General features: G+C 57.2%; 10 protein-coding genes across 10 annotated transcripts; 3 read left to right on the top strand and 7 right to left on the bottom strand.

Annotated features, from left to right (window-relative positions):
• Positions 1–15: 15 nt before the first annotated feature.
• On the bottom strand, positions 16–577 carry DL89DRAFT_259014 (uncharacterized protein; the record flags this gene model as incomplete). The annotated part of the gene is made up of 2 exons (XM_040885647.1): positions 16–324; positions 407–577. 2 exons carry the CDS (start codon positions 575–577, stop codon positions 16–18), a joined length of 480 nt encoding a protein of 159 aa, XP_040741600.1.
• A 434-nt stretch (positions 578–1,011) lies between these two features.
• DL89DRAFT_36281 (uncharacterized protein) lies at positions 1,012–2,638 on the bottom strand. The gene is made up of 2 exons (XM_040891575.1): positions 1,876–2,638; positions 1,012–1,563 (listed from the first exon to the last, which is right to left on the bottom strand). The coding sequence occupies exons 1-2, from the start codon at positions 2,302–2,304 to the stop codon at positions 1,192–1,194; spliced, it is 801 nt and encodes a 266-aa protein (XP_040741599.1). The 5' UTR covers positions 2,305–2,638; the 3' UTR covers positions 1,012–1,191.
• Positions 2,639–3,078: 440 nt separating this feature from the next.
• Positions 3,079–4,609, bottom strand: DL89DRAFT_225288 (uncharacterized protein; the record flags this gene model as incomplete). Its single annotated transcript, XM_040884745.1, is given in 2 exon segments — positions 3,079–4,122; positions 4,136–4,609. The coding sequence occupies 2 exon segments, from the start codon at positions 4,607–4,609 to the stop codon at positions 3,079–3,081; spliced, it is 1,518 nt and encodes a 505-aa protein (XP_040741598.1).
• A 1,608-nt stretch (positions 4,610–6,217) lies between these two features.
• On the top strand, positions 6,218–8,033 carry DL89DRAFT_268963 (glucose-6-phosphate dehydrogenase). The gene is made up of 3 exons (XM_040888093.1): positions 6,218–6,724; positions 6,759–6,984; positions 7,041–8,033. The coding sequence occupies exons 1-3, from the start codon at positions 6,254–6,256 to the stop codon at positions 7,778–7,780; spliced, it is 1,437 nt and encodes a 478-aa protein (XP_040741597.1). The 5' UTR covers positions 6,218–6,253; the 3' UTR covers positions 7,781–8,033.
• A 972-nt stretch (positions 8,034–9,005) lies between these two features.
• DL89DRAFT_294321 (VHS-domain-containing protein) lies at positions 9,006–11,615 on the top strand (the record flags this gene model as incomplete). Its single annotated transcript, XM_040890502.1, has 6 exons — positions 9,006–9,155; positions 10,082–10,122; positions 10,163–10,199; positions 10,237–10,784; positions 10,819–11,139; positions 11,168–11,615. 6 exons carry the CDS (start codon positions 9,006–9,008, stop codon positions 11,613–11,615), a joined length of 1,545 nt encoding a protein of 514 aa, XP_040741596.1.
• DL89DRAFT_36162 (uncharacterized protein) lies at positions 11,590–12,822 on the bottom strand. Its single transcript, XM_040891574.1, has one exon. It carries the CDS (start codon positions 12,497–12,499, stop codon positions 11,732–11,734), a length of 768 nt encoding a protein of 255 aa, XP_040741595.1. The 5' UTR covers positions 12,500–12,822; the 3' UTR covers positions 11,590–11,731.
• DL89DRAFT_36138 (uncharacterized protein) lies at positions 12,757–14,127 on the bottom strand. The gene has a single exon (XM_040891573.1). It carries the CDS (start codon positions 13,866–13,868, stop codon positions 13,014–13,016), a length of 855 nt encoding a protein of 284 aa, XP_040741594.1. The 5' UTR covers positions 13,869–14,127; the 3' UTR covers positions 12,757–13,013.
• Positions 14,128–14,461: 334 nt separating this feature from the next.
• On the top strand, positions 14,462–16,522 carry DL89DRAFT_259006 (uncharacterized protein; the record flags this gene model as incomplete). Its single annotated transcript, XM_040885646.1, has 5 exons — positions 14,462–14,489; positions 14,613–14,784; positions 14,816–15,235; positions 15,286–15,788; positions 15,864–16,522. The coding sequence occupies 5 exons, from the start codon at positions 14,462–14,464 to the stop codon at positions 16,520–16,522; spliced, it is 1,782 nt and encodes a 593-aa protein (XP_040741593.1).
• A 2,129-nt stretch (positions 16,523–18,651) lies between these two features.
• DL89DRAFT_259003 (uncharacterized protein) lies at positions 18,652–19,148 on the bottom strand (the record flags this gene model as incomplete). Its single annotated transcript, XM_040885645.1, has 2 exons — positions 18,652–18,965; positions 19,025–19,148. 2 exons carry the CDS (start codon positions 19,146–19,148, stop codon positions 18,652–18,654), a joined length of 438 nt encoding a protein of 145 aa, XP_040741592.1.
• Positions 19,149–20,274: 1,126 nt separating this feature from the next.
• Positions 20,275–24,882, bottom strand: DL89DRAFT_294317 (uncharacterized protein; the record flags this gene model as incomplete). Its single annotated transcript, XM_040890501.1, has 4 exons — positions 20,275–23,087; positions 23,134–23,582; positions 23,608–23,700; positions 23,759–24,882. The coding sequence occupies 4 exons, from the start codon at positions 24,880–24,882 to the stop codon at positions 20,275–20,277; spliced, it is 4,479 nt and encodes a 1,492-aa protein (XP_040741591.1).
• Between the last annotated feature and the right edge of the window lie 923 nt (positions 24,883–25,805).

Below are 25,805 nucleotides of genomic sequence, written 5' to 3'. Positions count from 1 at the left end.
TGTGAAGATACGAGCTCACTGGGTCTTTTTCGACTCCTTCTTGTCCTCGGGCTTGTATCCGTTGACCTCAAAGGCATAGTCGGGGCTCTCGCGCACGAACCCGACGTGCTTTTCCGAGCTCAGGCAGGTCAAGCCAACCGCGATCAAAGTGGCACCGCACCACCACTGCATCGACAGGACATCGCCAAACAGATAGACGCCGGCCAGCGCGGTGACGGCGAAATTAGAGACAGTCTGGACCATCATCACGCGCACGGTCGAGTCGCCGTACCGCAGGGCCTTGGTGAAAAACAAGCCACATGAAAAAGTTGCAGGCGGCGATGGCTGCCAGCATGACAAAGCGGGTCAGCAGCGACAAAAGGGAGATGTCCAGCTTCGGCATCATCTCGTGCAGGGCTGAGCTCACCAGCGATGTGTTCTGGGCGACGGCCAGCTTGGCGCTGACGCTGCTCAGAGATGCGAATGTGCCGCCCAGGATGGCGAAGAAATTGGATGGGTACAGGACGTACGGGTACTCGGGCGGGTTGATCCGGTTCGGATACTGCTCGGAAAAGTGGTCAAGCTGGATCTCAGGCATGGTGCTGACTGCAGATATAAAGTATTGATGGGATGTGAGCAAGGGGGGAGAGGGAAGTGAAGGTAGAGAGTAAAGCAGCAGCAGTTCTGCGAAATGAGGACCATATAATAAATAAAATAAGCCGATGTATGTGCAGCCACGCATATGGGGTGATTCTGGCATGGATTCCGCTCCCCCGGCCTCCAAAGGGCGCTTTTTTGTGGATCACACATCGGCCGGAAAACAAAAGCCAGATCCAAAGAGGCAGCAGAGCAGCAGGAGGCATCATCAGGCCACTCGGACAACGTTGGCCGTCCACTCGGTTGGCTCCGCTGGCTGAGAGGCAAAGTGTGAGAGGGGCTTTGCCTTAGGGCACCGTGGGCGACCAGGGCAATGGTAACCACCCAGTCGTCTCATGTCCCAAAGACACATTCTACTGTGATGGGTTGGGCATGGACAGTTTATGAAGTCAGTTTTTGGAAATATGGCAAAGAGATAGAAGGAAAAGAAATTGGTACAAGGTGTGGGTGGGTAGGGGAGTCAGGAACTCCGTATTTACGCGGCCAGCACGGTCTGCGAGTGGCTGACGGGCGTGGAGTCGGGCTCGTCGATCAGCTCCTGCTCCTTCAGCCTCGTCATCCTCGTCCTCCTCGAGGATGCTGTCGAAGCGCGACGTCGGGTGGGCAGCGGGGGTGGGCGGCAGGGTGATTTCCGCGGGCTTCAGCGGCTGCTTGGGCGTCAGGTTGCGCATGGACGAGATCATGTCCTGCAGGCGCTTCATCGCCAGGCCCTCGCCGTCCTTGGGATCGGGCGTGTTCGGGTTCGACACCGGCGTGTGCGGGGCGCCGGGCTGCTCCAGATCCGCGGGCTTCTGGAACATAATGGCTGGGATGCGGATCGAGTGGCTGGGGTCGACTGCCAGGCCGACGTTCGATACGGACGCGCGGCGCTTGGCAAAGTAGCCGCCGGTCGCGTACGCATTGGACTGGCATGCCGGGGGCGCGCGGGGCCAGCGGCACGTGCGGGGCCAGGACATTGCCGGGCCGCGCCTGGGCCATGGAAATGCGCAATCCGGTCTCGCTCACGTGGATTCGGACACTGTCTGGCTGCGCGTGCGCGGCTGCTCCACCGGCTGCACGCGCGCCATCTGCACGGGCTGCGGCTGCGCAGCCGTAAGCGACCGCTGGCGGTGGCTGTTGATCAGCCCGTTGACCAGCGGCAATGCCACCGCCGACCGCATGGAGCTGGGCGAGCCGACCAGGCTGAGCCCGTCGTAGCGCCCGCGCGCCGACCCGTGGGCGCTGACCGATGCGCGGCGCGGCGTCTCCTCGGCCACCTGGTCCATGGGGCTCAGGCCGGAGAACAGCACGCGCGCGCGCCCGTTCTCCCCCTGCACGATCATGGCGCGCTGCAGCCCAGGGGAGTTCTCCGTTGCCGCCTCGGTCTTGCGCCGCGCCTGGTTCTTCCGCGCCGGCTTCTGCTTGGGCACCTGCCTGCGGCTTCTCCTGCGGCTTGGTGCCCTCTGTTTTGGCGCGCGTGCGCCGGCTGCCTGACCCGCGCTTATTGTGCTCGGCCTTCTTTGCGGTCTCTGCGGCCTTCTTTGCGGTCTCCTCGGTCCTGGCCTGCTTTGGCGCCTTGGGCTTGTTGGGCCGCCGTGCTGGCTTCTTTGGCTTACTGTCGGCCACCGGCGACGAGGAGCGCGAGTTGTTCTCGCTGGGCAGCGAGGGGAACGTCAGAGGGGCGGTCATGATTTATAAGAATACAGAAGGTGGGTCTTTCTCACAAGGAGGCTAAAAATAAAAATGGGCGAGTTGCAACAGGTCGAGCTTTGGCAACAACAAAAGGTGTCCTACCAGACAGTACAGAGCAGATGGACAGAGAGGAGGGAGGGGAAGGGATTGAAGGGGCGGGTTTGGAGGAGAGGGAGAGAGCAGAGGGAGGAGGACCTGGGATTCTTTTACTATTTTGCAATAAAGGGAAAAGAGGAAGTGGAGAAGGGCTAGAACAGCAGGGCGAGCTCATCACCAGGCTGGTCCAGGCTACAACAAGGAGCCAGGCAGCACAAAGTGCACAGAAAATAGATTTCGCAGCAGCCCACTGGTCGTAATTTCTGCGAGTTTTATTTGAAGCTGTTGTTTTGAGAAAATCCGAGGGAGGCCCACTCGTGCTGCCCAATGGTCTTACGGCTGAACCGCGCACCAGGAATGGGATTGCCCACCGAAAAAGGCGCCTGGCCGGAGAGCCCCCGGTCAAAGCAGGCCCGCAATGCAAAAACATGTATGCCTGCTGATACAATGCATGGTCCATGTTGTTCTCCCATCTATGCCAATGCCTGCTGCGACGCACAAGACAAACATACACACCGCCTGCGAACAATCGCAGGGCTGCCCGCCCCCTCGTCTGACCTGTGGCGGTGGCATCGAAAAGGAAAAACACAGCCCACATCTCTCTCGCATCTTTCCCGGAGGCTTGTTTGCAAACTCCTTCGTCGCAACAATGCCTACTTTATTTTTGAGCTCTCTTCAGAAAACTACCCCCTGCTGCTCGTTGCGGTAGAACAATATGTTTGGAACGCTGCCATACACATAGTCGCGGTAGAGCCCGCCGAGCTTCATCGTGATGAAGCTCTTCAGTCTGACTTCCCTGCGTGTCCACGCCACATACAGCGGCGACTCGTGCGGCACGCACTTTTCAAACTCCTCCCGCACAACCTGCCACCCGTCGCCCTCGTAATGCAGCCCGAGGGCCCGCACCAGCCGGTGGATCTGGCACTGCACTATCGTATGGTACGCCACCCCATACACTTCGTCCAGGTCCGCCGCCGTGGTGCTGTTGTCCAGCAGCATCGGAATCTCGAACCCAGCCGCCTCCTTGAATGTCTCCATGTGAACCATGATGCCGCCAAAGTCGCGGATCATGAATTGTATCGGCAACCCCGTAGCTGCGCTGAGCACCACCAGTGTGTTCTGCTGGTGTGCCTCGAACGTAAACCCGTGGGTCAGAATCGACGGCAGGAATGCGCTGAACAGCTTGGACACATATGCGCGCAGGAACGCCAAGCGCTGCTCGACCGAGTGCAGATTCAGCAGCTCCACAACGTTGCTTCTGCCCGCAGCATTGCGCTCAGTCAGCGATGCTGCGACAATCGCACGTGCGTCGCGATTGCCCTGGCACAGCTTCTGGGCGCTCACCCGCACAATGCAGGCCAGGTACTTTGCCACGTCATTGTCGGCATCCCTCAGGATAATGCTGGCAGGCTCGCCGGCCACCAGTGGGGCATTTGGGTTCGCCTGCAGCATCTGCGGCACGAGATTTGTCAGCTGCGGGCCCAGGAACGCGGACCACGTGCTGACCGTGCGCAGCGCCGACGACGTCTTAGCGCCCAGTGGCAGCTTGATGTCGTAGCCAGACGCCTCCAGCGCCATCGGCGAGACCGTGCGCAGCGACGCCTGGGCTTCGGCGGCCGCCGAGAACGGCAGCGGCCGCGCAAACTTGAATTTGGCCCGGATGGCCGGCATGTGCAGGGGGTGGACCGGCACGATAACCTCGCGCTCGCCATCCACTGTCTCCATTATCGACTGGGCGTCGGCCTCGGGATTGGGCTCGGCGCTGCGGAACAACTGGCATCAGCAGACTGTCATAGTCTCCCTGGATCGCCATTACTGCGCGCGGCACTGCGACGAACCCCAGCCGCACGTGCTTGAACTCGGTGCTGGGCGTGATGCGCGCCAGCGGCGGCATCGCATGGCGCGCCCGATGCATTGGGTGCGTGGCATGGCCCTCGACGATGCTCTGCTCCCAGTCGATCGGTCGCGACTTTGCAATGTCCAGCTTCGGCAGGTCTGCGCGGTGGGCATACGCGTACTCCTGGTGGCGGATCGAGCTCTCGAGCTCTCCGCAGATGGCCTGCACTGCGTCCGCCTGCAGGTTGTTCCATGTGCTCATCTGCTCCATCAGCTCTGTCGGGCACGTAACCACCGTGCCGGTCCACCGCAGGTGGCCGACCGAGCACGTTCTCCACACCCACACTCCCAGATCGTCGGGATCAAGCATGCTGACGCACCGCACGTTCTCGAATGCCCCGGGCTCATTCACCATCGGCCGGTGACGCAGCTGGAACACAAATGTCCCGGGAGACCACAGGTCCTGCTGCTCCGCTATCGACTCGCAGCCCTTGCGCACGACGACAAGGAAGTTCACTGCCACATTGTTCACAGTGGTCGTCACGCAGCATGCCCGCACCAGCCGCTCGTTGACCAGGCACGTCAGCAGCCGCGACATTACCGCGAACCGCGAGTGGTGGTAGTCGCCCTGCTTTGTCGGCGGCAGCGCGTACGGGTTGTTGTCGCACTCGCGCAGCAGCTGGACCAGCACCCGGGGAACCTCTAGCAAAACCATTTCCTATAGTACATGTAGCATTTCAATCGTAGCTCAAAAAGCGGGGGGAGGCTGTTCTGGTTTCTGGTTTCCTGGTACCATTTGGCATCCGAGAATATGGACAACGCAGTAGTGTGGCCAATGCTCACTGCGCCCCCTCCTGCTATCTTCTCTCAACGGCGCAATCCCTTCCCTCCTGCGGTAGGTGTGCGCAGACTCTACCTTCTTGTGAGTAAATTAGGCAGTGTGAAAGAAAGGAGGGAAAAATTCAAGAGTGAAAGAGAAGAAGGGAGGGGAAATCTTGGCAGCACCGAGCGCAGGTACCGGCTGCTGATAGCGAGGGAAGGGGGCGGCAGAATGAATGCACGACCCCCTTGACTCTGCTTGTTTTTAGGTTGGCTCCTGTGCCATTGCCCAACATCACACACATACCGGCAAGGAGAGGTTAGTTAAGGCGAGGAAAGATGTGAAATAAGGAGAAAAGGCGGAAAACGCAATCCGCTTAGGCGATGGTGCAAGATCTGCATGTTCTCCAAAGCGGGCCGACCCCGAGCACCCGCGCCTATATCTGGGGGTGGTATCCCGCTGACTAATACCTAGACGCAGCGCAGGGATTGAGCTGATTTGGCCAGCGCAATCCATCACCAGATGCCAGCCCCTGCGATTTAGCAGTCGCTCGGCGCTCAGCAGCTAGCCCACTGCTTATCGCCAGCCTGATGCACGCGTCCTCGCCTGCAAATCGTCCACCGCCTGCGACTGCTGCTGGAAGCCGCTGAACGGCATAAATCCAGCGAATAAGCAGGCGTGCTGGAGCCCGTTTATTCTCCGAAACCCAGCACAGCACACGTCAGGCCGGCCCGCTCGGAGATAGGCGCCCTTTTGGCTTCTCGCTTGTTGCCATGTCATCAGGAGCGGATGCGGGTTGCGTTTTTCCTAAATATCCTGGGCCAGATTTGCCACGGTGGAGCGCCTAGGCAGAGGCAGAGGGAAAAGCGCTGAAAAGAAGTAGCGCTGGCAAAGAAATTTATGTCACAAACAGGACAGAGGCGTTCGCCAGCAATCCATTCTTTGCTGAGAGCCACTTGCCTGGCCTTGCCCACGCACTGCCGGTCGGAGTGTTTCTATAAAAGGTCCGAGATTAGGAGCGCCCACTTTTCCCCCTAGTTCCTTAACTTTCTATTCCCCCCGTCATCCCCTCCCCTTTAATAATAAAAAAACTCCCAGCTGCTTTTTTCGTCTACTATTATAAGGGCCAGCTCTTTACTTCACTACTGCTTCTCTCTCTCTCTTTACCACTAACTCTAACTGATACAACCCCCAATGTCGTTCACTGGAGGACTCGACGAGGCAGCCAAGCACGACGTGGTGACCACGATCGTGGTGTTTGGCGCATCCGGCGACCTGGCCAAGAAGAAGACATTCCCAGCGCTGTTCCACCTGTTCCAGCAGGGGCTGCTGCCCAAGCGCACGCGCATCCTGGGCTACGCGCGCACACAGATGTCCCGCACCGACTTCACATCGCGCGTGACGTCGTTCTTTAAGGAGGATGACCCGCAGGCAGACATCGACACCTTTCTGGGCATCTGCGAGTACGTCAGCGGCAAGTACGACGTGGATGCGGATTTCGTGCGGCTGCGCGAGGAAATCGACGCCAACGAGAAGCAGATGAACAAGCGCGAGGGCGACGAGCGCGTTCACATCTACTATCTGGCGCTGCCGCCGTCAGTGTTTGTGTCGGTGGGCATGCAGATCCGCCGCAACGTGTATGATGCGTCGTGCACGAACCGGGTGGTTATCGAGAAGCCGTTTCGGAAACGACCTGGAGTCGAGCCGCGTGCTGAGCCGCGAGATCGGGGCGCTGTTTGAGGAGGACGAGATCTACCGCATCGACCACTACCTGGGCAAGGAGATGGTCAAGAACATCCTGGCGCTGCGCTTCGCCAACGTCTTCTACGAGGCCGTGTGGAACCGCCACTACATTTCCAATGTGCAGATCACGTTCAAGGAGCCGTTTGGCACGGAGGGCCGTGGCGGATACTTTGACGAGTTCGGTATGATCCGCGACGTCATGCAGAACCACCTGACTGCAGGTTCTGAGCATCGTCAGCCATGAACCAGCCAAAGTCGCTGCGCTCCGAGGACATCCGCGACCGCAAGACCGAGGTGCTGCGCCGCATCCTGCCCATCCAGCTCGAGGACACGCTGCTGGGCCAGTACGTCGGCACGCGCGACGGCAGCAAGCCCGGATACAAGGACGACGCCACGGTCCCCAAGGACTCGATCACGCCCACCTTTGCCCAGTGCGTCCTGCACGTCGACAACGACCGCTGGCGCGGCGTCCCCTGGGTGATCAAGGCGGGCAAGGCCCTGGACGAGGCCAAGATGGTGATTCGCATCCAGTTCAAGGACATGCCGAATGCGCTGTTCCCGAGCCTGGCGCGCAACGAGCTGGTCCTGCAGGTGTCCCCGAAGGAGTCCGTGTACATCAAGACCATTGTCAAGGAGCCCGGCCTGTCGACCAACCTGGCCATGTCGGAGCTGGATCTGTCGTACCACAAGCGCTACCAGGACCTCAAGATCCCCGACGCCTATGCGACCTTGATCCTGGATGTGCTGAATGGCGATCACTCCAACTTTGTGCGCAGCGACGAGCTCGATGAGGCCTGGCGGATCTTCACGCCCCTGCTGCACACCATCGAGAAGGAGCGGGTTGTGCCGCTGCCGTACGAGTACGGCTCGCGCGGCCCCAAGGGCGTCGACGAGTTCCCGATCGAGCGCGCTGGCTACAAGATGACCGGTATCGAGTACCACTGGCAGCCGAAGCAGGCCACCCAGGGCAAGCTCTAATGCCAGACGATTCAACGGTATTATTGTTTTAGTAATGGGACCTTGTTATTTTTAATGTATGAAAGCTCCCACTACTGCGGGTAGTTGTACCAGCGCCGGTGGCCGCTTGTGCTCTCGTGCATCTGGACGGCCTGGTATGAAAGTGTCGACATGTGGCAATCGCGGCACACGTACTCGACGTTGCCCTTGTACAGCATCTGCACGGGGATTGAATAAAAGCTCGGGTCGCACTGCGAGCATTTGCACGCCTGTCTTGCGGAGCCCCCCGTCTGCGACGCCTGCGGCAGCGGACTGGGGGTCGATGTCGAGTGGGGTGGGGTGCTTCCTGAGCTCATGTCGAGCGGCAGGTGTCTGTGTATCTGAGGCGTGGTCATATTATTTAATTTTTAGGAGTGGAGTGAAGGCAGCCGGACAGCTTATGGTATGTACAGTTAAATACAGGGGCAGAGAAAAAAGTGAGGATTACAGCATAGCCAAGAGGGGCGAGGGAGGAAAATGAAAAAAGGCGGGAAGGCAGGTTTGTTCGGTAAGGGCAGCGCTCTTTTGTACTAGAAAGAATAAAAGAGAATGCGGCCACTGGAAAAAAGAATTAAACAAGGGCTTTTGTGCTCGTTCGTATTCTTCGCCTGCTGCAGGATCGCAAAAACAGTGAAGCTCTCACGAGAGGCCCAAGGGCGACACGGGCGACAGACTGGCATATTGCCCTTTATTGAGGATTGCCATTGGGGGGCTGCTCATTAAGCCTGGCAAATGTCCGTCGCGGTGCAGACAGTGGGCAGCAAATTGTTCGCTTCGGCACTAGATTTTTTTTCAGCTCAGGATACCGCTGTTGCATTTTGTGCTGTCCGGCGTTTGTTTTATTTTGACGGACAACAGCAATATGCAGCCATTCTTCCTTTTCTCTTTCCGGCAGGCAATTAATGCAAAAAGCAGGCGGCACGCACCCGCCCATGAATGTGCGCTGTGGGCCAAGCAAGCAGCGGGTGCTGTTCACACTTGCCAGAAAAATGCAGGCATATTCCCTTCACCACATGACGTGCTTAGAGCCTATTATCCCTGAATAAGCGGTAATTCGTCTATCCCATATGCCGCCCAGTGCCTTTGTGCGCAAAAGGCCCACAAAGGAGCGCCTTGCGATAAACAAGGAAAACCGGTCTGGCATTGGCCGCTGGCAAATCGCACCTATTACTTCAAACACCCCTCTTTGTAGCCCACATAGCCGCGAATGAGCAGCTTCGAGAAGCATGCCAAAGACGTAGCCAAAAGCGTCTATACTGCCATCAACCAACAATCGCGCGAGCTGCAGGCACGGCAGCAGTACTCGGATCGCCTGGTTGCCGAGCTGGATACGCAAATCATCGAGTTCACCGAACAGGTCCGCATGCTCAAAGCAGCCAGACAGCGTGCCACGTTTGATATTGGTCTCTCCCAGGAGTATTCGGACGCCGACGCCCTCTGTGGCTAGTGCGAAAAGCACCACTGGGCCTCCCTTTTAGCTACATATAGGGAGGAGGCGAGTAGCTGAAAGGTGATAGCCTATTGATCAGTGCCATTGGAAATAAATGCAGCGCTACACATCTAGTAAAGAAAGGGACATCCATTTACGCTTTATTGCCGCCTAGGTGCTTCATGTACACCTAGGTCAATTGGACGCATATGCAGCGTCTCATTTGCCAGTGACCCTGCCAGTGGTATATCGCTGGCCCATCCTTCACCTCTGCACATGCCATTTGAACATTGTGGTTGGCCTGCATACCACACGAATAGACAGCCGCTGCGCCGCCAAGACAGGCTAACCAGCCCTGAGCAGCCTCATTTGTTATCTCTTGCCATCAGCATGGCTGGCAGGAAACGCGCGTGCAATCACATCGCACGCAATCTGATTGCACTTTGGACATGCCCATGGCCTGTATCCGCAACCTGCGCGTATTGGTGGCAGAAGCATGTACATCATCTGTTTGACAACAAAGTGCAACCAGCCCTTCCTCATATTGCGCTTTGGCCACATGTCCTCGTTTCCAGGGAATCGGCATTGGGTAGACCTTCGGTCTGGCCACCACGGATCCGGTCCAAACAAACCAGCCATCAACGGCGATTGGCGCACAGGGCAAAAAGAAGGTATGCATCTGACGTGGCTCCACTAGTGTTCCCGCCTAACACTCGGGAGGTTGGACTGCCGGTCATTTTTTTCCACCCTCCACTCTTCTTCTCATCTTGCCCAAGCAGCTCAATTTACTTTTCTCTCGCCTTTCCAACCACAGGGCTTAATACAAACCTAGCGGGATGGCCTTCAATTTCCAGCAGACGATTGACGAAATGTTCAAGCCGCCAACGCGGCTGCAGTCCATGGTAGACCGGGCAGTCGGCCTCGACCGCAGCGAGCCAGGACCTGGCGCTGAACCTCGATATCTGCGAGCTGGTGAACAAGAAAAAGGGCAACTTTCCGCACGAGGCAGGTCTTTGCGGTGCTGCCGTACATCAACGGGCGCTCGCACATCCAGGCGCAGCTGGCGCTGACGCTACTGGACAACCTGGTCAAGAACTGCGGGCACCCGGTGCACTACCAGGTTGCGACCCGCGAGTTCCTCAACGAGCTGTTCCGGCGGTTCCCCGAGTACCAGCCGTCAATGCCGAACCCCGTGCATTACCGGATCCTTGAGATGCTGCAGGAGTGGCGGCAGACGCTGTGCAAACGGTCGCGGCACCGCGAGGACCTGCAGCGGATCAACGACATGTACTCGCTGCTCCGCCGCAAGGGCTGGCATTTCCCAGAGGTCGACGTCAGCAACTATGCGGTGGTGTTTGGCCCGGAGGACACGCTCAGGTCCAAGGAGGAGCTCGAGAAGGAGGATCTGGAGGCCATGCAGGCGAAGCTGCAGGAGCTGCTGCGACGCGCGACGCCCCGGGACCTGCGCGAGGCGAACAAGCTGATGAAGATCATTACTGGGTACGAGCAGTCGTCGAAGCAGCCCGACTACGACCAGGAGTGGGAGTCCGAGCTCGAGTCAATCGAGAGCAAGGCCAACCTGCTTATCGAGATCCTTGCAGAACATGGAGCCTGGCAGTCGGATGGACGACACTACCAAGGAGCTCCTGGCAAAGTGTATTTCTAACCAGTCGCGCATCCACAAGCTGATTGCCGACCACGAGAGCGCAGCGAACGATGATGGGGAGGACGGGGACTCGGTTGAGCGCCAGGAGCTGGACCGTCTGATCCGCCTGAACGACACTATCGGCGATGCGGTACAGGCTTATAAGGACCTGGATGCCGGCAGGGTCCCTGAGTTTAAACACACCGGCGGCGCTGCTGCTGCCCAGGCAGTGCCAGCAAAGGAGGAGCCTGAGAGCGAGCTGATTGCGTGGGACGACAATGACGAGAGTGCCGAGGGTTCAGCTGCCGTGGGAGGACGCTGCCAGCGCCCAGCAACAGGCGGCGGTGAACAAGAATCCGCTTGTCGATCTGATGGGGCTTTCGTTCAACGAGGCCGCGGCACCAGCAGCCGCCGCCCCGCTTATGCCGGGCCAGAGCACGCCTGGGCTCACGACGATGTCGTTTCCACCGCCGCCGGGCCAGCAGCGCCAGCCCATGTCCAACCCGTCGCTACCAGCGACCTCGGAGCAGGCGCGCCAGAGCAAAATATCGAGCGGCAAGAAGGACGTGTTTGACTTTTCGGACCTAATGTCGGCAGCCAAGGATGCCAGCAAGCCTGCGTCGACGTTCAGCCCGCCTGCAGTGCCGCCAAAGTCGAATTCACCACAAAACACAAACTGGGGGTCGGCACGGGAACCGGGCAAGACGCAGTCGAACACCGACTCCCTAATCGACTTCCTCTAGGTAATACGCGCTACAACTGACTATTTCTTTTTATTTTACGAGGGGTTTAGAACACGGAAACTAGTACAACTGACATTATGTAGACCTTATCAAACACATCTCGTGATGCGCGTGCCCTATGGCCGGATCCGGAGCTTGCGCTTCAGCATTTGCTCATCCATGTGCATGGCCTTGCGGGTCTGCCGGCGGAGCAGGATCGTCTGGACGACACAGCCCACAACGACTGCTGCTACAACGCCGCCCTGCATGGCGAACGTTTCCGACGTTACTCTGAACGACGAGCCCGGGAACAGGAAAAACGACGTGGCCGACGACACATAGCCGGTGCGTGCAAAGCAGTCGATGCCAATCATCAGCGCATAAGCGCCAAATATCGACGCAAACGCGACAGTCCCCGGTACGTCAAAGTGGCACACGCACAGAGCGCTACACGCCATGCAGACGATGAGGAACACGATCCGGCCGGTTTCCGACTGGATCAGGCCGCGGTCTCTGAACGCCAGCACCCAGGTGCCAAGGGCGAAACCGCCGAGCACACCCGTGATCAGGTGGCCGAATTCGTTAAAGTAGAAGCCAGCTACGCCGCCGATAGCCCCGATTGCAATTCCGGACACCACGTAGCCGACTTGCAGCGCAGTTTCTGGTATCCTTGGGGCTTGCGCGTTGTATTCAATGAAGAGAACCAGACCGCCGACTAGGGCGTAGCCGGAGATTGTTGCTAGGGTTCTGGAGAACCGTCGCCCAACGAAAATAAAGTATATGCCGAGGCTGATTAGCCAGAGACCGGCGAGGATGTCTGCTGGGTACGGCGATGTGTGGCGGGCCACTGCGTAGGGATTCTTTCGCTTAATGAGGTCGGCATGAATGGGTGATGTTGTAGACATGACAGGGAACTGGTACAAGTGTGATGCAGGTGAATGAATGCAATGCAGTGGTGAGGATGCAAAGGAAAGAAGTGGGGAGAAGGAAAGCTAACACACGCTTCGGTCCAGTATTCGCCGCCAACGGCTTCTGAGAAGAAGCAGCTGGTCGCCTCAATATATATACAAAGAGACAGCGCATGCCTTTGCAGCAGTCTCGTTTGGAAATGCTGGCTGAGATTTCTGCCGTACGCTTTTTACTTGGGGAAGATCCCAGCGTCATGGTATTTTTATCTCTGGCATATATACCCCAATGCCAAGCCCTCTGGCCTACTGCCAAGACGGGGAGAATTGACCATTATGCTGGGCGTTGCACGCTGATCCATGTTTAGTGCGTGTGTGGGGGGGAGTGATGTGGGTGTGCTTGTTTCACATGGCCCATTCGCTAATGCACCGGCAATGCACGGGCGGTGCGCAGTGACGTGATATGGTATGCAGGCTGGGGAGGGTGAATAATTTCAGGTATATGACAAAGGAGCTAGGAAAAAAGAATTTTACAAGGAGTAGTGCACGAATAGTGCAGAGAAAAATTCTCTTGGGAGGCTTGCAACTCAGGGCAGCGGCTCAAACTTTTGCTTCCTGTCGCGGTTGATGGCAAACTGCACACCGAATACCAACCACCGGCAGTAACGGCCATTCCGGCAATCATTCCATACACCTTTGCCGACGTCTCGTACGTCGCGCCGGGGGCACTGAGGAACGCAGTAGCCGTGTCCTGGAAGCCGGTCTTGGCGAAGCAGTCAATGCCAACAAACAGCGCGTACGATCCCCACACTGCCGAGGCGACGATAATTGCTGGTTTCTCCAAGAACAGTGCCAGGAGCATGCCAATGACAATCAAGACAACAATGAACACAATGCGTCCCGCCTCCGAAGTGATCAGCGACCCCGACTTCATCGACAGAATCCAGGTGGCCAGCGCAAAGCCGCCGAGGCCTCCCACGAACGCAATGCCCACCTTGTACAGGCACAGAAGAAGGCCACCGGCAATAAGACCCAGGACACCTCCAACCACCAGGTAGACAATCTCTCGCGTCTTCTCGTCCTCGCGCGGCGCACGGATCTTGTACTCGAGGTAGATGGTAAGCCCGCCAATAAAGCAGAAGCCAGCCAGGAAAATAAGAACCTTTACGAGCTTGCGACCAAAGAACGTGAAGAACACGCCGACAACAATCAGAACGATGCCGGCCACGATGCCAGAGGCGGTCAGCGCACCGTGTTTCGAGAGCGCCAGAGAGCCGTCGCTGGTACTGACGTCGGCGGCGAAGGCAGCGCTGAACAGCATCATCAGGACTGCTATGAGCCCGAACCTTGAGGGCGACGAGTTATACATTGTTTTGCGCTGGCGGTGCAAAGAAAAGGATGAAAATTCAGCAACTATAGAAAGAAAAAAGTAAATTACAGCGTTGTTTGGTGGAGAGAAGAGGCAAAAATGATGGGTGCGAGCAGGGTGTCTCTTATATATCGTCTGCCAGGCGTTACTATTTCGAGCAGAGCGAGTATATCACAAAAGAAAAGCTGCATGATTTATTTTTAGATGCTACTTTCGGGAACACTTTAAAAGCACCGAATCATGTGGGAAGAGACCGTCGGGTGGCTGCTACCTGACGTCGGTTTCTGGACAGCCAGTTGCAGAGCCAATATAGCTGCCAGTCTAGGTTTTCACAGTCGAGCGCCTTGGCAGCTTCGCCACAGCCAATCGGCTGAGGACCAGGTATGCGCAGCAGCAGCCAGTAACTGGCACCGTGTGGGATCTTCGGCGATGCTGATCAGACTAGACCGATTAGCGGATCACAGCTCAAGGCCCTACTCCAGGCGCTGCTGCAGGCCTCAGGCGGCCTGAATCGCTGCGCAGCGGACAGCGACGGCGTATCTTCGCTCTGCTAAGTCTACTATCTTACTACTCTCTGTGGCGAACTAGGAAAAATGTCATCTCTGTCGAGTGGAATTGCAGGTACGCATTGGCGGAAGCAGGCGCTTGCGAGAGGAGGCGCTCGCCTTCAGAGAAGCTACACTATCCTGTCTGTAGCTAATAGCTGCCCCTCCCCTTTGGGGCACCTTTCCCTCTTGTCTGTAGCTGCACCAAAGCTCAAGCAGTTCTTGGACGAGTCTGCTGAGGGACAGCATTCGGACATCTCTGTACTGCGTGTGCAAATTCGCGGCGTGGACCTGGTCGAGACGGGCCGGAAGAGCGGGCCGGCCAATGGCGACCTGACGCAGCTCGATGAACTGCTCGGCGACGATCCGGCGTTCCTGCTGCTGCGTGCTGAACACATCCAGCTGGTACCTCGTTACATGGATGCCTGAGGGCAAGGTTGGTGTTAGCAATCGCATGATCTACGCCTCGTCGCAGTCCAAGCTGAAGGCAGCAGTTGGGTTCGGCAATGTCGAGGACTCGCTGCAGTTCTCATCAAAAAACGAGGCATTTGGCAAGGGCATCTCACAGGGTGCTGAGAGTCTGTCACTTCAAGGCTCAGAGCCTGCGCCAGAGAAGCCGGCCCCGGCCCCCAAGCCCGTGCTGGCCTCCAAGCCTGCCCCGAACCCCAAGCCTACATCGGTTGCAGCCCTGTCAGCACCTACTGCCACAGCCCAGCGGCTGGCAGGCCAAGCACCGCCGGTGGTGCAGCCCAAACCCCAGGGCCTCGGCAGCAGCAGTGGCGTGTTTGTGAAGAAGCTCGACCCCCGCCTCGCCATGTCCCAGTCTGAGCTCGAGCACATGGATTACTCAAGCAGGAAGACGACGCGCGTAGTGAGCAGTTGCAGCAGATGCGCACGCACTTCCGCACCTACACCACGCCATCAAAGCCCGACTACGATCCCAACAACCAGCACGCCAACCAAAGCGGGCTCAAGCAGACGGTCGCCGCAGCCTCTGGCGGCTTCCACACAGTCAGCCTGCCGCTGTCGCAGAGTGCAAAGGACGCCCTGAACAACTTGGTCTCGGACAGCTCCATCGCTGTGGTCGAGCTGCAGGTTGAAGGCGGCAAGAGCATCACAGTAGTACGCACATATCAGTCTGCCGACAGCTTCTCGCCATGCACAGCTGAGCCGCGCTTCTATGTGATGAACTCCCAGCCACACCGTGTCTTCATCTACTCGTGTCCCGAGGGATGTGCACCGCGTCTGCGCATGGTTTACTCCACTGCCACTCAGCGGACGCTAGCGCAGATCCAGGAGCTTGGGTGTCAGCTCACACACAAGCTCTCAGTGTTCTCAGCCAAGGAATGCACGTCCAGCAGCAGTAGCAGCCGCTGTGCGTAGCGGCCAGGCCCAGAGAGCTAGCTCTGAAAAGGCTGTGGACGCTGTGGTCAACTATGTCCCGAACAAGCCGGCTCAGTCCCTGCCTTCACGGTTCGCTGCCGGGACCACTCGCTCCCTTGGATGCGTTTACCGACGAGGCCGGGTTCCGGAAGGCGTTCTCTGATGTCAGGCCGGATGCCCCGGCGCCTGCGCCATTCAAGACGCCATCGCCAGCGCAGTCATTTAAGACCCTATCGCCAGCCCAATCTTTCAATACCCCGTCGCCGTCGCAGTCGTTCCGTTCAGCAGTCTCAAGTCCAGTCACAAAACGACGGTGTCGACTCGAGTCCCAATACTGGCGCTGCTGCATGGGGCGTACAGCTGAAATCTGGCTCGCACAATGGCTCTCCACGCCCGCCCGTGAGAGGCAGTGCCGGTGTCTCGCCAAAACAGACACCGCCGCCGAGATCGCCAAAGCCTGAGACGGAGATCATGCACTCGTCGCTTCCCGGTTTGCGCCATGTCTCCAAGGGCGACCAAGCCTCCAAGGGCAACCAGGTCTCGACCAGCGAAAAGCAGTGGGACCCGTGGCACCCAGTTAGCACCGTTGATGACTCTGTGAAGTCTACTGCGCCAGAGTCGTCCTTGCAGAGTGCAGTGTTCACAAAGGAGGCTTCGACGAAGGAGTCCATTCCGTCCCTCATGGGCGACATTACGTATCCGCCTCTTCAAGATCAGGATAAATGAGCATATTCAAGTACGCCTCCTGATATGTTGTGCAGCAGGGCTTTTGTTTTCCACATGCCTCTCTCCATTGATGATAGCTTCTAATATGCCATTGTTGTGCCTATTGCACAAATCAATGCATTGACCATGCAGTCCATACGGCATAGGTGAAGGGCTAATGGTGCACTGCACAATGCATTCTGAACATTGAAACGCACAGTGAATAAGCCACATGCACTCATCAAGTGGGGACTTCATCAAGTAGTAAAAGCTACACGGGATATACGTGCCATACAAAGTGAATACATATATCTACCAAAAGGAAGTGGTGCCATCTCACCCCTGCTTTACTCCCTTGGACTAATAGTCTCTTATATACACCGTATGAAACTATTCTCACTTATTTCTTCCTTCGGCTTGTCAGCCATTGTTGTGCTGGCAGGAACAACAGCTACCAGCTCCGGCTCTCAGTCTAACGACTCAGGCTTTGAACAGCATGTGTCGCTTGAACTGGTGCAGAAGCTGACAAAGTTCCTAGCATCCGGTGCCCCAGGCAGTGACGCTGCCGACCTTGGCCGAGTGCGCCTGAGCGACCTGGGGCTTGCTCCAGAGCTGGGCAGCGATATGGAACTCGATGACCTCACTGACCGCTTCAAGATTAGGCTGTCTGACAAGTACATGTTTGACCTAAGGCAAGCATGCCAGCGATGAAGTAGCCTATTCTGAATATCCCGTTTGCAGATGTGTTTGAGCTGCCCCCACGTAGCATCAAGTATCTTTCCAATGATGCTCGAGCTATTCGCGCAGGCAGGTGCTGAGAACGCGAAGCGCATTGCATCAGTTGTTGGGCTTGAAAACGCCTGAACTTGGACAGCCAGCCAAACACTGCATCTGTCGCCAGCCTAATAAGTGCAATAGGAAAGATGACGCCGGATATGCTGGCGTTTGTTGCTGCTGCCTCGAACCAGCAACCAACCGACCTTGCTACTCAGCACAATGCTCTATTCCGCCTGAACGACCTACTGCGTATAAACCCCAAAAAAATCAACCGTGTCACGGATGTTATCCGTGGCCTTGGCAATGTTGACACTGCGACCGCGAAGGTGTTCTTGCAAGACATCAGCTGGATTAACCCCATGCGCACACCTGCCTCAGGTCCTGCCCAGCAGTACAGCGCTACCACGGCTATGGCCATGCCCAGCCTGGACTACCTCTTCACTGCCAGCGACCCGCTGCTGAAAAACATCTCTGCCGCTCTCAAGCTGTACGCGCAAGGCTGATAAGAGCAAAGTGTTTCGAAATTGCCCCGTATGTCAACGACCTCCTTATGCAGTCTTCGGAGTTCTGGAAAACACTGCCGACGATCACGCCGTTTGCGGGCGCGTCAGGAATAACACGCGAGTCGGCTATTAGTGCTCTCCTGGACATGATCTCACTCTCCTACAAATATCCCGACATGCCAGTTTGGGGTCTTGCACTCAAGTACTATGAGTCTCTCGGCATGCCAGGCTTAGGAGGCGTCACTGGAGTAGCATCCCGGTACATCGGAGATGCTGCATCCTCCATGCTTGGAGGCTATGTAGTCGAATAGGATTGGTGAAGCTATTTACAACCTTATCGCACCTGAAAGCGATGCTCATACATCAGCACGTCCTAGCAGTTCGCTGCCACTCCTAGTGTTAATACGCACAAGATAGCAGCCACTGATCGTGCATTATCTACTACCAAAATAGCACACCTAGGACTAGGATGTAGCGCCAGGCTGAGCCCACGGCTTTTGCAGAGGCTGATCCAGCATACGCCACCCCTAGGATCGATGCCGCTTCAATTCAGTCGGCCAACAATATCTTGTGCCTCAGTTTCCCCTTGCCCCTACCTACCTTCCCCCGGACCGACCTTCCCTCACCCACTTCCACTCCCTACACAGCCGTTGTCAACCTTGATGAGCGTATTGTCCAGCGAATATTCAAAGTGGATATTAAAAACGGTCTCTAGACGGTCCAGGTCCAGGCACAGTACAACAAGCTCCACCTCTGGAACATCCAGCTCCAGTACAGCAAGCTCTACCTCTGGTGCATCTAGCTCAACTCTGGAGCATCAAGCCTCAACCTCTGGATGCATCCAAGCTCTACCTCTGGAGCATCCTAGCTCTACCTTCTGGAGCATCCAAGCTCTACTTCTGGCGCATCAAGCTCTACTTCTGGAGATCCTAGCTCAACCTCTGGAACGTCCAGCTCCGGTACAGCAAGCCCCACTTCTGGAGCATCAAGTTCCACCTCTGGAGCATCAAGCTCTACTTCTGGAGCATCAAGCTCTACTTCTGGAGCATCAAGCTCTACTTCTGGAGCATCAAGCTCTACTTCCGGAGCATCCAGCTCAAGCTCTGGAACATCAAGCTCTGGTACTGCAAGCCCCACTTCTGGAACATCCAGCTCCAGTACAGGAACTGGTGTAACTTCTCTCCCTACGCCAGTATTACCTCCACAACAACGTCGGGTTCTGCAAGCAGCTCGTCAGCCACACCTAGTGCTCCGGTTTTGCCGCCTATCCCTGGCGGTGTCCCTGGACCGCTGTAAATCAGTGGAAACAGCGCTATCGCCAAGAGAAATCCAGGTGCTATAGCCACCGCGCAGTCAGCCAGGACCATTGTCAACCCAAACTAGACTAAAATATCTGTGGCCATTACTGTCTATCCCAAATACACTGCATGCAGCTCCAAGCCCGATAAACACGCCAGAGTTTGTAACTCTCAAGTCAACAGCGACCTGGGTGCCATATGGCAAGAGCACGCCGACAGCCGCTGCGGAATGCCTTTGTCACATCCTCGTCCTAAGCCCCATAACGTCCCAGGTCTGACGATGCTTCTGAAATACCAGTCGAATCCACTACCGGCTGTAAGCACCGCATTCACGCTCTTAGAGGCTTAGCCGATTGCCGAGTAAGAAATCCAATGCATTCCGGTAAATGTTTATCCGACTTTAATCGCCCTTTACTGGTTCTTGTGTGTTGCAATATAGCTGCAGATATTGCAAAATATGTATGGATCTGATATTAATGCCGTTCACCATGCAGATATTGCCGGCATGAATAAATAAGCCTCGGAGTTATAGCGACACATGCCAGGAAAAAAGAAACCCTTCATATAAAGAAACACTTATGTGAGCCATAATGAAGACAAAATCCATAGCCTGAACTTTTTGTATCTGCACCAAACATGAAGCTAAGCATCGTCTTTTCATCCCTGGCTGCTCTTGCTGTTGCCGCACCTGGGCTGAATATCCCGGGAATCATCAGCCTGGAATTTTGGAGGTCCCAACGGTGGAATGTCGCTCAGCGTCCTGGGCGGCCTGGTCAAGACTGATATCGGTGGAAGGCCGCGCAAAGCTCCGGCTCCGCCTGCTGCCAAGCCCAAGTCGCCTCTTAACATTTATTAATTACATTATAAATGCCACATTCGGATTATATCAGCCAGAGTTTTATACAGAGAATGTCGTGTCTCCGCAATATCCTCAGAACTGTGACCATATTGTCTCCCAGCAATACTGTTTATGGATACGGGCACTTTTGGCCTTGTACTGAGTAGCTAAGTGTTCGATCAATGTATCAGGACATGCACTGCGCGTGGCAGGCATGGCAAATGCTTGCCATGTTGAGCTGTGTGATTTATAATGACTGATATAACGTACAAATGGGTAAGAAAATAAACGTGTAGGGCGTTAAAACAAAAAACCCCCGCCGACGCTTCAATAAATATATTTCCTGTCTACTGCTCACTATTTCCCGTATCTACGCCCTGCTGTAATCGCTTTCTTTGGCGGCTGGTCCATCTCCACCGACAGCTCACCAAGAATACCGGCAGCCTCAATCTTCTTCAGTGCACTGTCTGTCGCCTGAGCACTCGATAGGCTCGAGTTCGACGAGCGATGCTGCAGCCGCGAGCGCCGACGTCGGGCCGCCGACGCCACGGGTGCTGCCTTCTTCCGCAGCCTGCTGGACGACGCCGCCGAGTGCTTCGCAGCTGATGCGGCGTTTGACGAAGAGGTCGTGCCCAGTGCATTGCAGATGGCTTCGGCTGCCTCCGACGCTGCATCAGGCGACATGTCCTCCAAAATCTCTGACACCTTCGCGACCCGCATCGAGGGGCTGAGCGACGGCTTCGATTTCTTGCGCTTGGACGAGCTGTTTCGGACTGGTCGCTCGCTGCTCTTGCCATGCACCGCCAGGCGCGAGGGCTTCTTCGTGCTCTCGGTGCCTTCCTTCTCAGCATCCTCCGCCGCCGCGGTATCTGCCGGCTTGCGTTCATCCGCCTGCTTGGCAGGCAGCTCAACTATATCCTCAGTGAACCCAAGCATGCGGGCAAACAGCGAGTCAGCATCAATGCCCACGTCATTCACCGCAGGGCACTTTTCGCACTCTTCGTCCTTGTCTTTGCCACTTGCAGACGCCAGTTTGCTAGCAACGCTAGACGAGTTCTGGTTATTGCCGAGCAGCAGACCAACGTTGATCTGCAGCTGCTTCTTCTTGATCTCAGAGTTGTCCAGAGACACGGGCGGCCGGATCCGCTGCGGCGACAGGTAGGGCACCGGGCGCTGCCCGTTGTCACGGTCGATGATCGGTGTGCGGGACTGGTCGCAGAGTCTGAAGCTGTCAAGTTTGCGCACCATCCGGACAGCTTGCTTACGCAGGCGGCGTAGGTGGGTGCGGAATGACGGCGAGTACAGCAGTGAAATTTCCCACCGCTGCAGGCGATACAGAGGATATTCTGACAGCCGGCGGCGAGTGGACGGGTCGTGGTACGCCAGATCCGGCAGCAGATCGCTGTCATCAGGGACCTCGTCATCAGAGAACCCGTCGTCATCCTCCACCATCAGCGCCTGCAGCGCATCGCTGAACACATCAAACGATAGGTCCTCTGACTCGCTGACTGAAGACACCGGCGTCTGCTTGCTCACAGTTGTAGCCGGCGTACGCTCAACAGTACGATTCGCCGATGCAGCCGCAGAACCCCATTTCCGCCGGTCGACCTGCACAGCCAGGCGCAGCGTGTTCAAGATCAGCGAGATGTACCCGTAGGCGCCGTCAAAGTTGGGCGATGTCGCACGCCTGACCAGCTTGTCGATCCACTGGTTCTGCTCGACCATGTACGTCAGAATGTTGTCACAGTTGGTCGCCTCCTCGCGCCGAATGCGCTCAGCCATCGCCCGTCTGCGCCGCGCTCTCCGCCTCGCAAGCCGCAGTTCGCTGCTGCCTTCCGACTGCGTCTGAATCTCTGGCACACCGTTAGCCTGGTCGTTGTTTGATGGCCCGCTGCCATTAGTGCTGCCGGATGACCGGCCCTTTCCGAACCCACCCGCAGATCCTGGCTTCCGACCCTCTGTTGGCAGCTTGACTCCACGCGGATCAGCAGCATACCGGCGTCTCGCCTGCCTCAGTCGTACGGCTTCGAGGGTCACAGTTGACACAAGCTGGTAGACCGATAGGTGCAGCATATTGTTGTGCGGGTGGTTCAGGAACCACGTCGTCAGTGCGCGCCACACACGCAAATCGACCCAGCCAACGGTCTCGTCAATGTCGTCAGTCTCACGCAGCACTTCAACACAGATCTTCAGCAGACTCAGCCGGTGGATATCGGGCTTGGGCAGGGCGACCAGGAGGCCAAGCTCTTCGGCATCAAGCCGCTCGCCCATGTACGAGTCGACAGGGCGCTCGGGCGTTCCGCTCGCAATGTTCATTGGCGAAGCAGACAATGTTGATGACGGCGAAAGCGACGACGAGATGGATCCAGAGCTGATGGACTCGGAGTATGTTGCATGCAGCAGCGCAGCAGCCGAGTTGCGGAGATCAGATTCGTCGTCGCTCGTGTGCATGCCGCGCATGCTGCGATCATCGTCACTGAATTGCCTCAGCCCAGGGCCAGGCTCAGCTGCGAGATGCTCGCCATTATCCGATAACGATGACATAGCAGCTTCAGTATCGTCGGTGTCGAGATCCGGATCCGCCTCGTCATATTCAGGCAGACGCAGCGATTCGACCGATATGCGGCGGTTAAATGCTGACTGTGTTGTCAAATCAGTGCTCGCCTGCAATCCCACCACGGTCGCAAACAGGCCAGGCAAAAACGACTCGAGTGCAGTCCGTGCTGCCTGGCCCACCTGCAGTAGCAGCTGCGATCCACGCGCGTGAACCTCCGGATCATGCACGCCCTGGGCATCGCGCACACGCAGGCCATACTGGCACGAGGTCTTCATCAGGAGCGCCTGCAGGAAGCGTGTGGCAGACTTAGCCTGCGGCGACAGGCGCTGAGGAGGCGAATTGATGATCAGCTGGGCCAGACGGCGCACCGGCCGCTCCGAATCGTAGATGGGCTTGAACAAGATGTTGAAGCCGAGGAACATGGAGCAGTCGTTGATCATGAAGGCCAGGAACTCGGACACGCTCTCGGAGACCTGGGCGTCAGGGTCCTCTATAAGTTCCACCATTCGATCCATGAAGCCTCCGCGGTTCAGCTGCGAGAACCGGTTGCGAACCAGCTGCAGGGCCTTGCTCCGCTGCTGCGCCGATGCCGGGTTATCTGATCCTGCATCGCCTTCCATTGCCTCCCAGAGCGCCGGCCATAGACCCTAGGCCTATACGGTTCAGCGCGTCGGTGACCACCACAGCGTCGTTTGGCGACAGACCCAGGCTGGTCATTAGGCGGCCGGTCCACACGCCAAACTCGGCCTTCAAGAACAGCTGCTGGACGCACGGCTCCGACATGTACGGTAGAAGGTCGCAGATCGGCGCCTGGCCCTTGGCCACCGCAGCCGAGTGCGCCCACCATCGTGACGGCGGGTTCTGGTGGAACAGCAGCATCCGTGCAGTCTTCATCGGCGACACCACCAGACAGTGCTCCAGCAGCATGCACGCATGGTGGAACGATCCTAGAGAGTCCTTATGGAACACGGCCATCAGCGACGGTACAATCACCGACAGCTTCGCCTCAACCACACGTCGCGCATACTGATCGCGGCTCACCAGCATATGCGCTGCATTGTATCCGCGCCGCAGGTCAGTGTCAGACAGGCCCTGCCGAGCGGTTCCGCTGGCGCAGGAGCCGTGTACGGAACTGGTTGCGGTGCTCAAACTTCTCCAGCACAGCGTTAGGCAGCTCGCTAGCCACCGACGACAGCGTGCGCTGCATCGTGTGCGGGCTCTCACCACTCCCGTGATCGAAAATGTGCGTCGTTGCTGCCGTCATGGCCCATGGCTGGCGAGCACGGCGTGGTTTGCGTGCTGGATGATGGCGAGTAGATCGAGCCCTGCGCATGGGTGATGAAGCCGATCAGCGACGCAATCACGCCGTCAATCAGCAGGAACTCAACCATCTTCTGCTGGATCACCGGGCCCTCGATGTCAAGCACGCGCCGCAGCAGTGACATGGCTGTCTGCTTTGTCACGCCCGGGGCCACAAACTCAACTGCATCCAGCGGCACTGACGCCGGCCGCTGCTCGTTGCCGTCCTTGCTTTTCAAGGCCGACAGCCCGGTGTGTTCAGCTGGCACTGGTGTCGATGCTGCCGCTGGGGGCTCCTCTGCCTCCTCACTGTACGGGTCCGGCGGCGGTGGCGAGACTGGATCTGCGGTAGGCGGAGTCGCCTTTGAATCCGGCGTGAGAGATAATGGGCTGCTGTGCGCTGGTGTGGCCATTGTGGGTGCTGGTGAGCGAATCGCAGGCTCTGCTGGACAGACTGTGGTGCCTCCAGGCGCTGGCGATTGGCTGGTCCTGCCCAGAGGCGACGCTGCCACTGGTTCGTCCGCTGGCCGCAAGGTGCTTAACCCAGAAACAGTCTTGCTTGTAAACCGCTGCTTCAGCGTCTCGTTGTAATCGCCGCCCTTGGGGCTCAGGCCGCTGTCGCCCAGCCCAACCCACGGGGCCTTGCCGGGTGTCCCATGCGGACGGAGCCCCGGGGATGACACAAGCCTGCGCTGCTCTTGCTGCTTCGCTGCCTCCGAAATCTGCGCATCCTCCATGGCCTCGATGAGCTCCAGCTCTGTCTCGTCTATCACTTCCTCGAGCTCAGAGTCCGACCCAGACGAGTCGCAGTCGCTGCTACTGCTTCCCGCGTCCTCCTTGAGAACTGTGCCTTGGCGTGGTCTATGCCGGGCCGGCTTTGTGGCCCTGGGGGTGGATTCGGGTGCAGCAAGCGCTGTTTTCAGCGTGTTGCGCACCTTGGACATCAGCCCCGTATCCTTCGACACGGTCAGGGTGGGTGCTGTGCTGGGTGCCAGCGTCGGTGTAAACGTCGCCATCTCCGGCTCGGTTGGGGATTTCCAGCGATCGACCTTCACGAACCCATGGTCATCAGAGTCGGAGCCATCGTCGTCGCTGTTATCGCGAGCCATGGGCAATACTTTTGCCGGCGGTCTCTACACAATACACGATTAATAATCGGAGCGAGGTGCATTTAGCAATGCATTCGTGAACGGGCAGTGGGTGTGTGCATGGGGCCGTAAAGAAAGGTGATTGCCGAATAGCGAGTTTGGGGGGAGAGGTAGAAAGGTAACAATCCCTTTTCGCCCGCCTCCCTACCCTCTTCTACCGGCTGTGACGGTTTGTCCCGAGAACTAGAGTGGGGATTGCAGGGGGTGTGCGGTGCCGAGTGTCAACAAAGAGCAGTCATCAAACCGTTCAGCCAGTAGAAGCAGCTGGGAATATTGTTGTCCGGCGCGCCTGCCATTCCCGCGCACATCGAGCTGAGCCTTTGCGACACAAGAAAATGGCGCCGGTCTTACAACATCCAAAAGCGTTGTGTTTCCGTTGTCTCGAGAGAAAAATCAGACTTCTCCTGTCAGTGCGCCGCAAACATGGTGGTGCCAATATGTTCCCATGAGCCCATGGGCGGGAGGGCCATGACAAATATAGCCCAAACAACAAAGAAGCCTACCTTGCTGGCTGCCTGCGCATAGGCCATATTGGCGGTATTGGTCAGCCTCGCCGTCGCCCTAGCGGAGGAGAAGAATTTCGTGTTGAGTTGGATTTCGCCTGGGTTGGTTTCAGACACTATACTCGTGGTGCTGCACGACCCTCGGCCTTACCTGTTCTGCTGAACCCGGTTCTGTCCAGACTGCCAGTGTTTCAGGCTACTTCGTATTGGGCCCTTTGAGTCGCTGGTGTCCATGCTAGAGTGCTTGGTTGCTGTGTGAAAACCCGCTCGCTGCGAATGCGCCCTGTGCCAGGATAGAGATAAAGAAATAAATAAAACTGTACAAGTTTACCGACAGAGACACGGACAGGAAAAGAAAAGAAAGGAAAAGCTTATACAGCG

The sequence above is a fragment of the Linderina pennispora genome, assembly GCF_002104995.1.
Source record: "Linderina pennispora strain ATCC 12442 chromosome Unknown DL89scaffold_11, whole genome shotgun sequence".
In the NCBI taxonomy this organism is placed as follows: domain Eukaryota; kingdom Fungi; phylum Kickxellomycota; class Kickxellomycetes; order Kickxellales; family Kickxellaceae; genus Linderina; species Linderina pennispora.
Note: the sequence above shows the minus strand (reverse complement) of the source record. Positions and strands in the feature narration are given on the sequence as shown.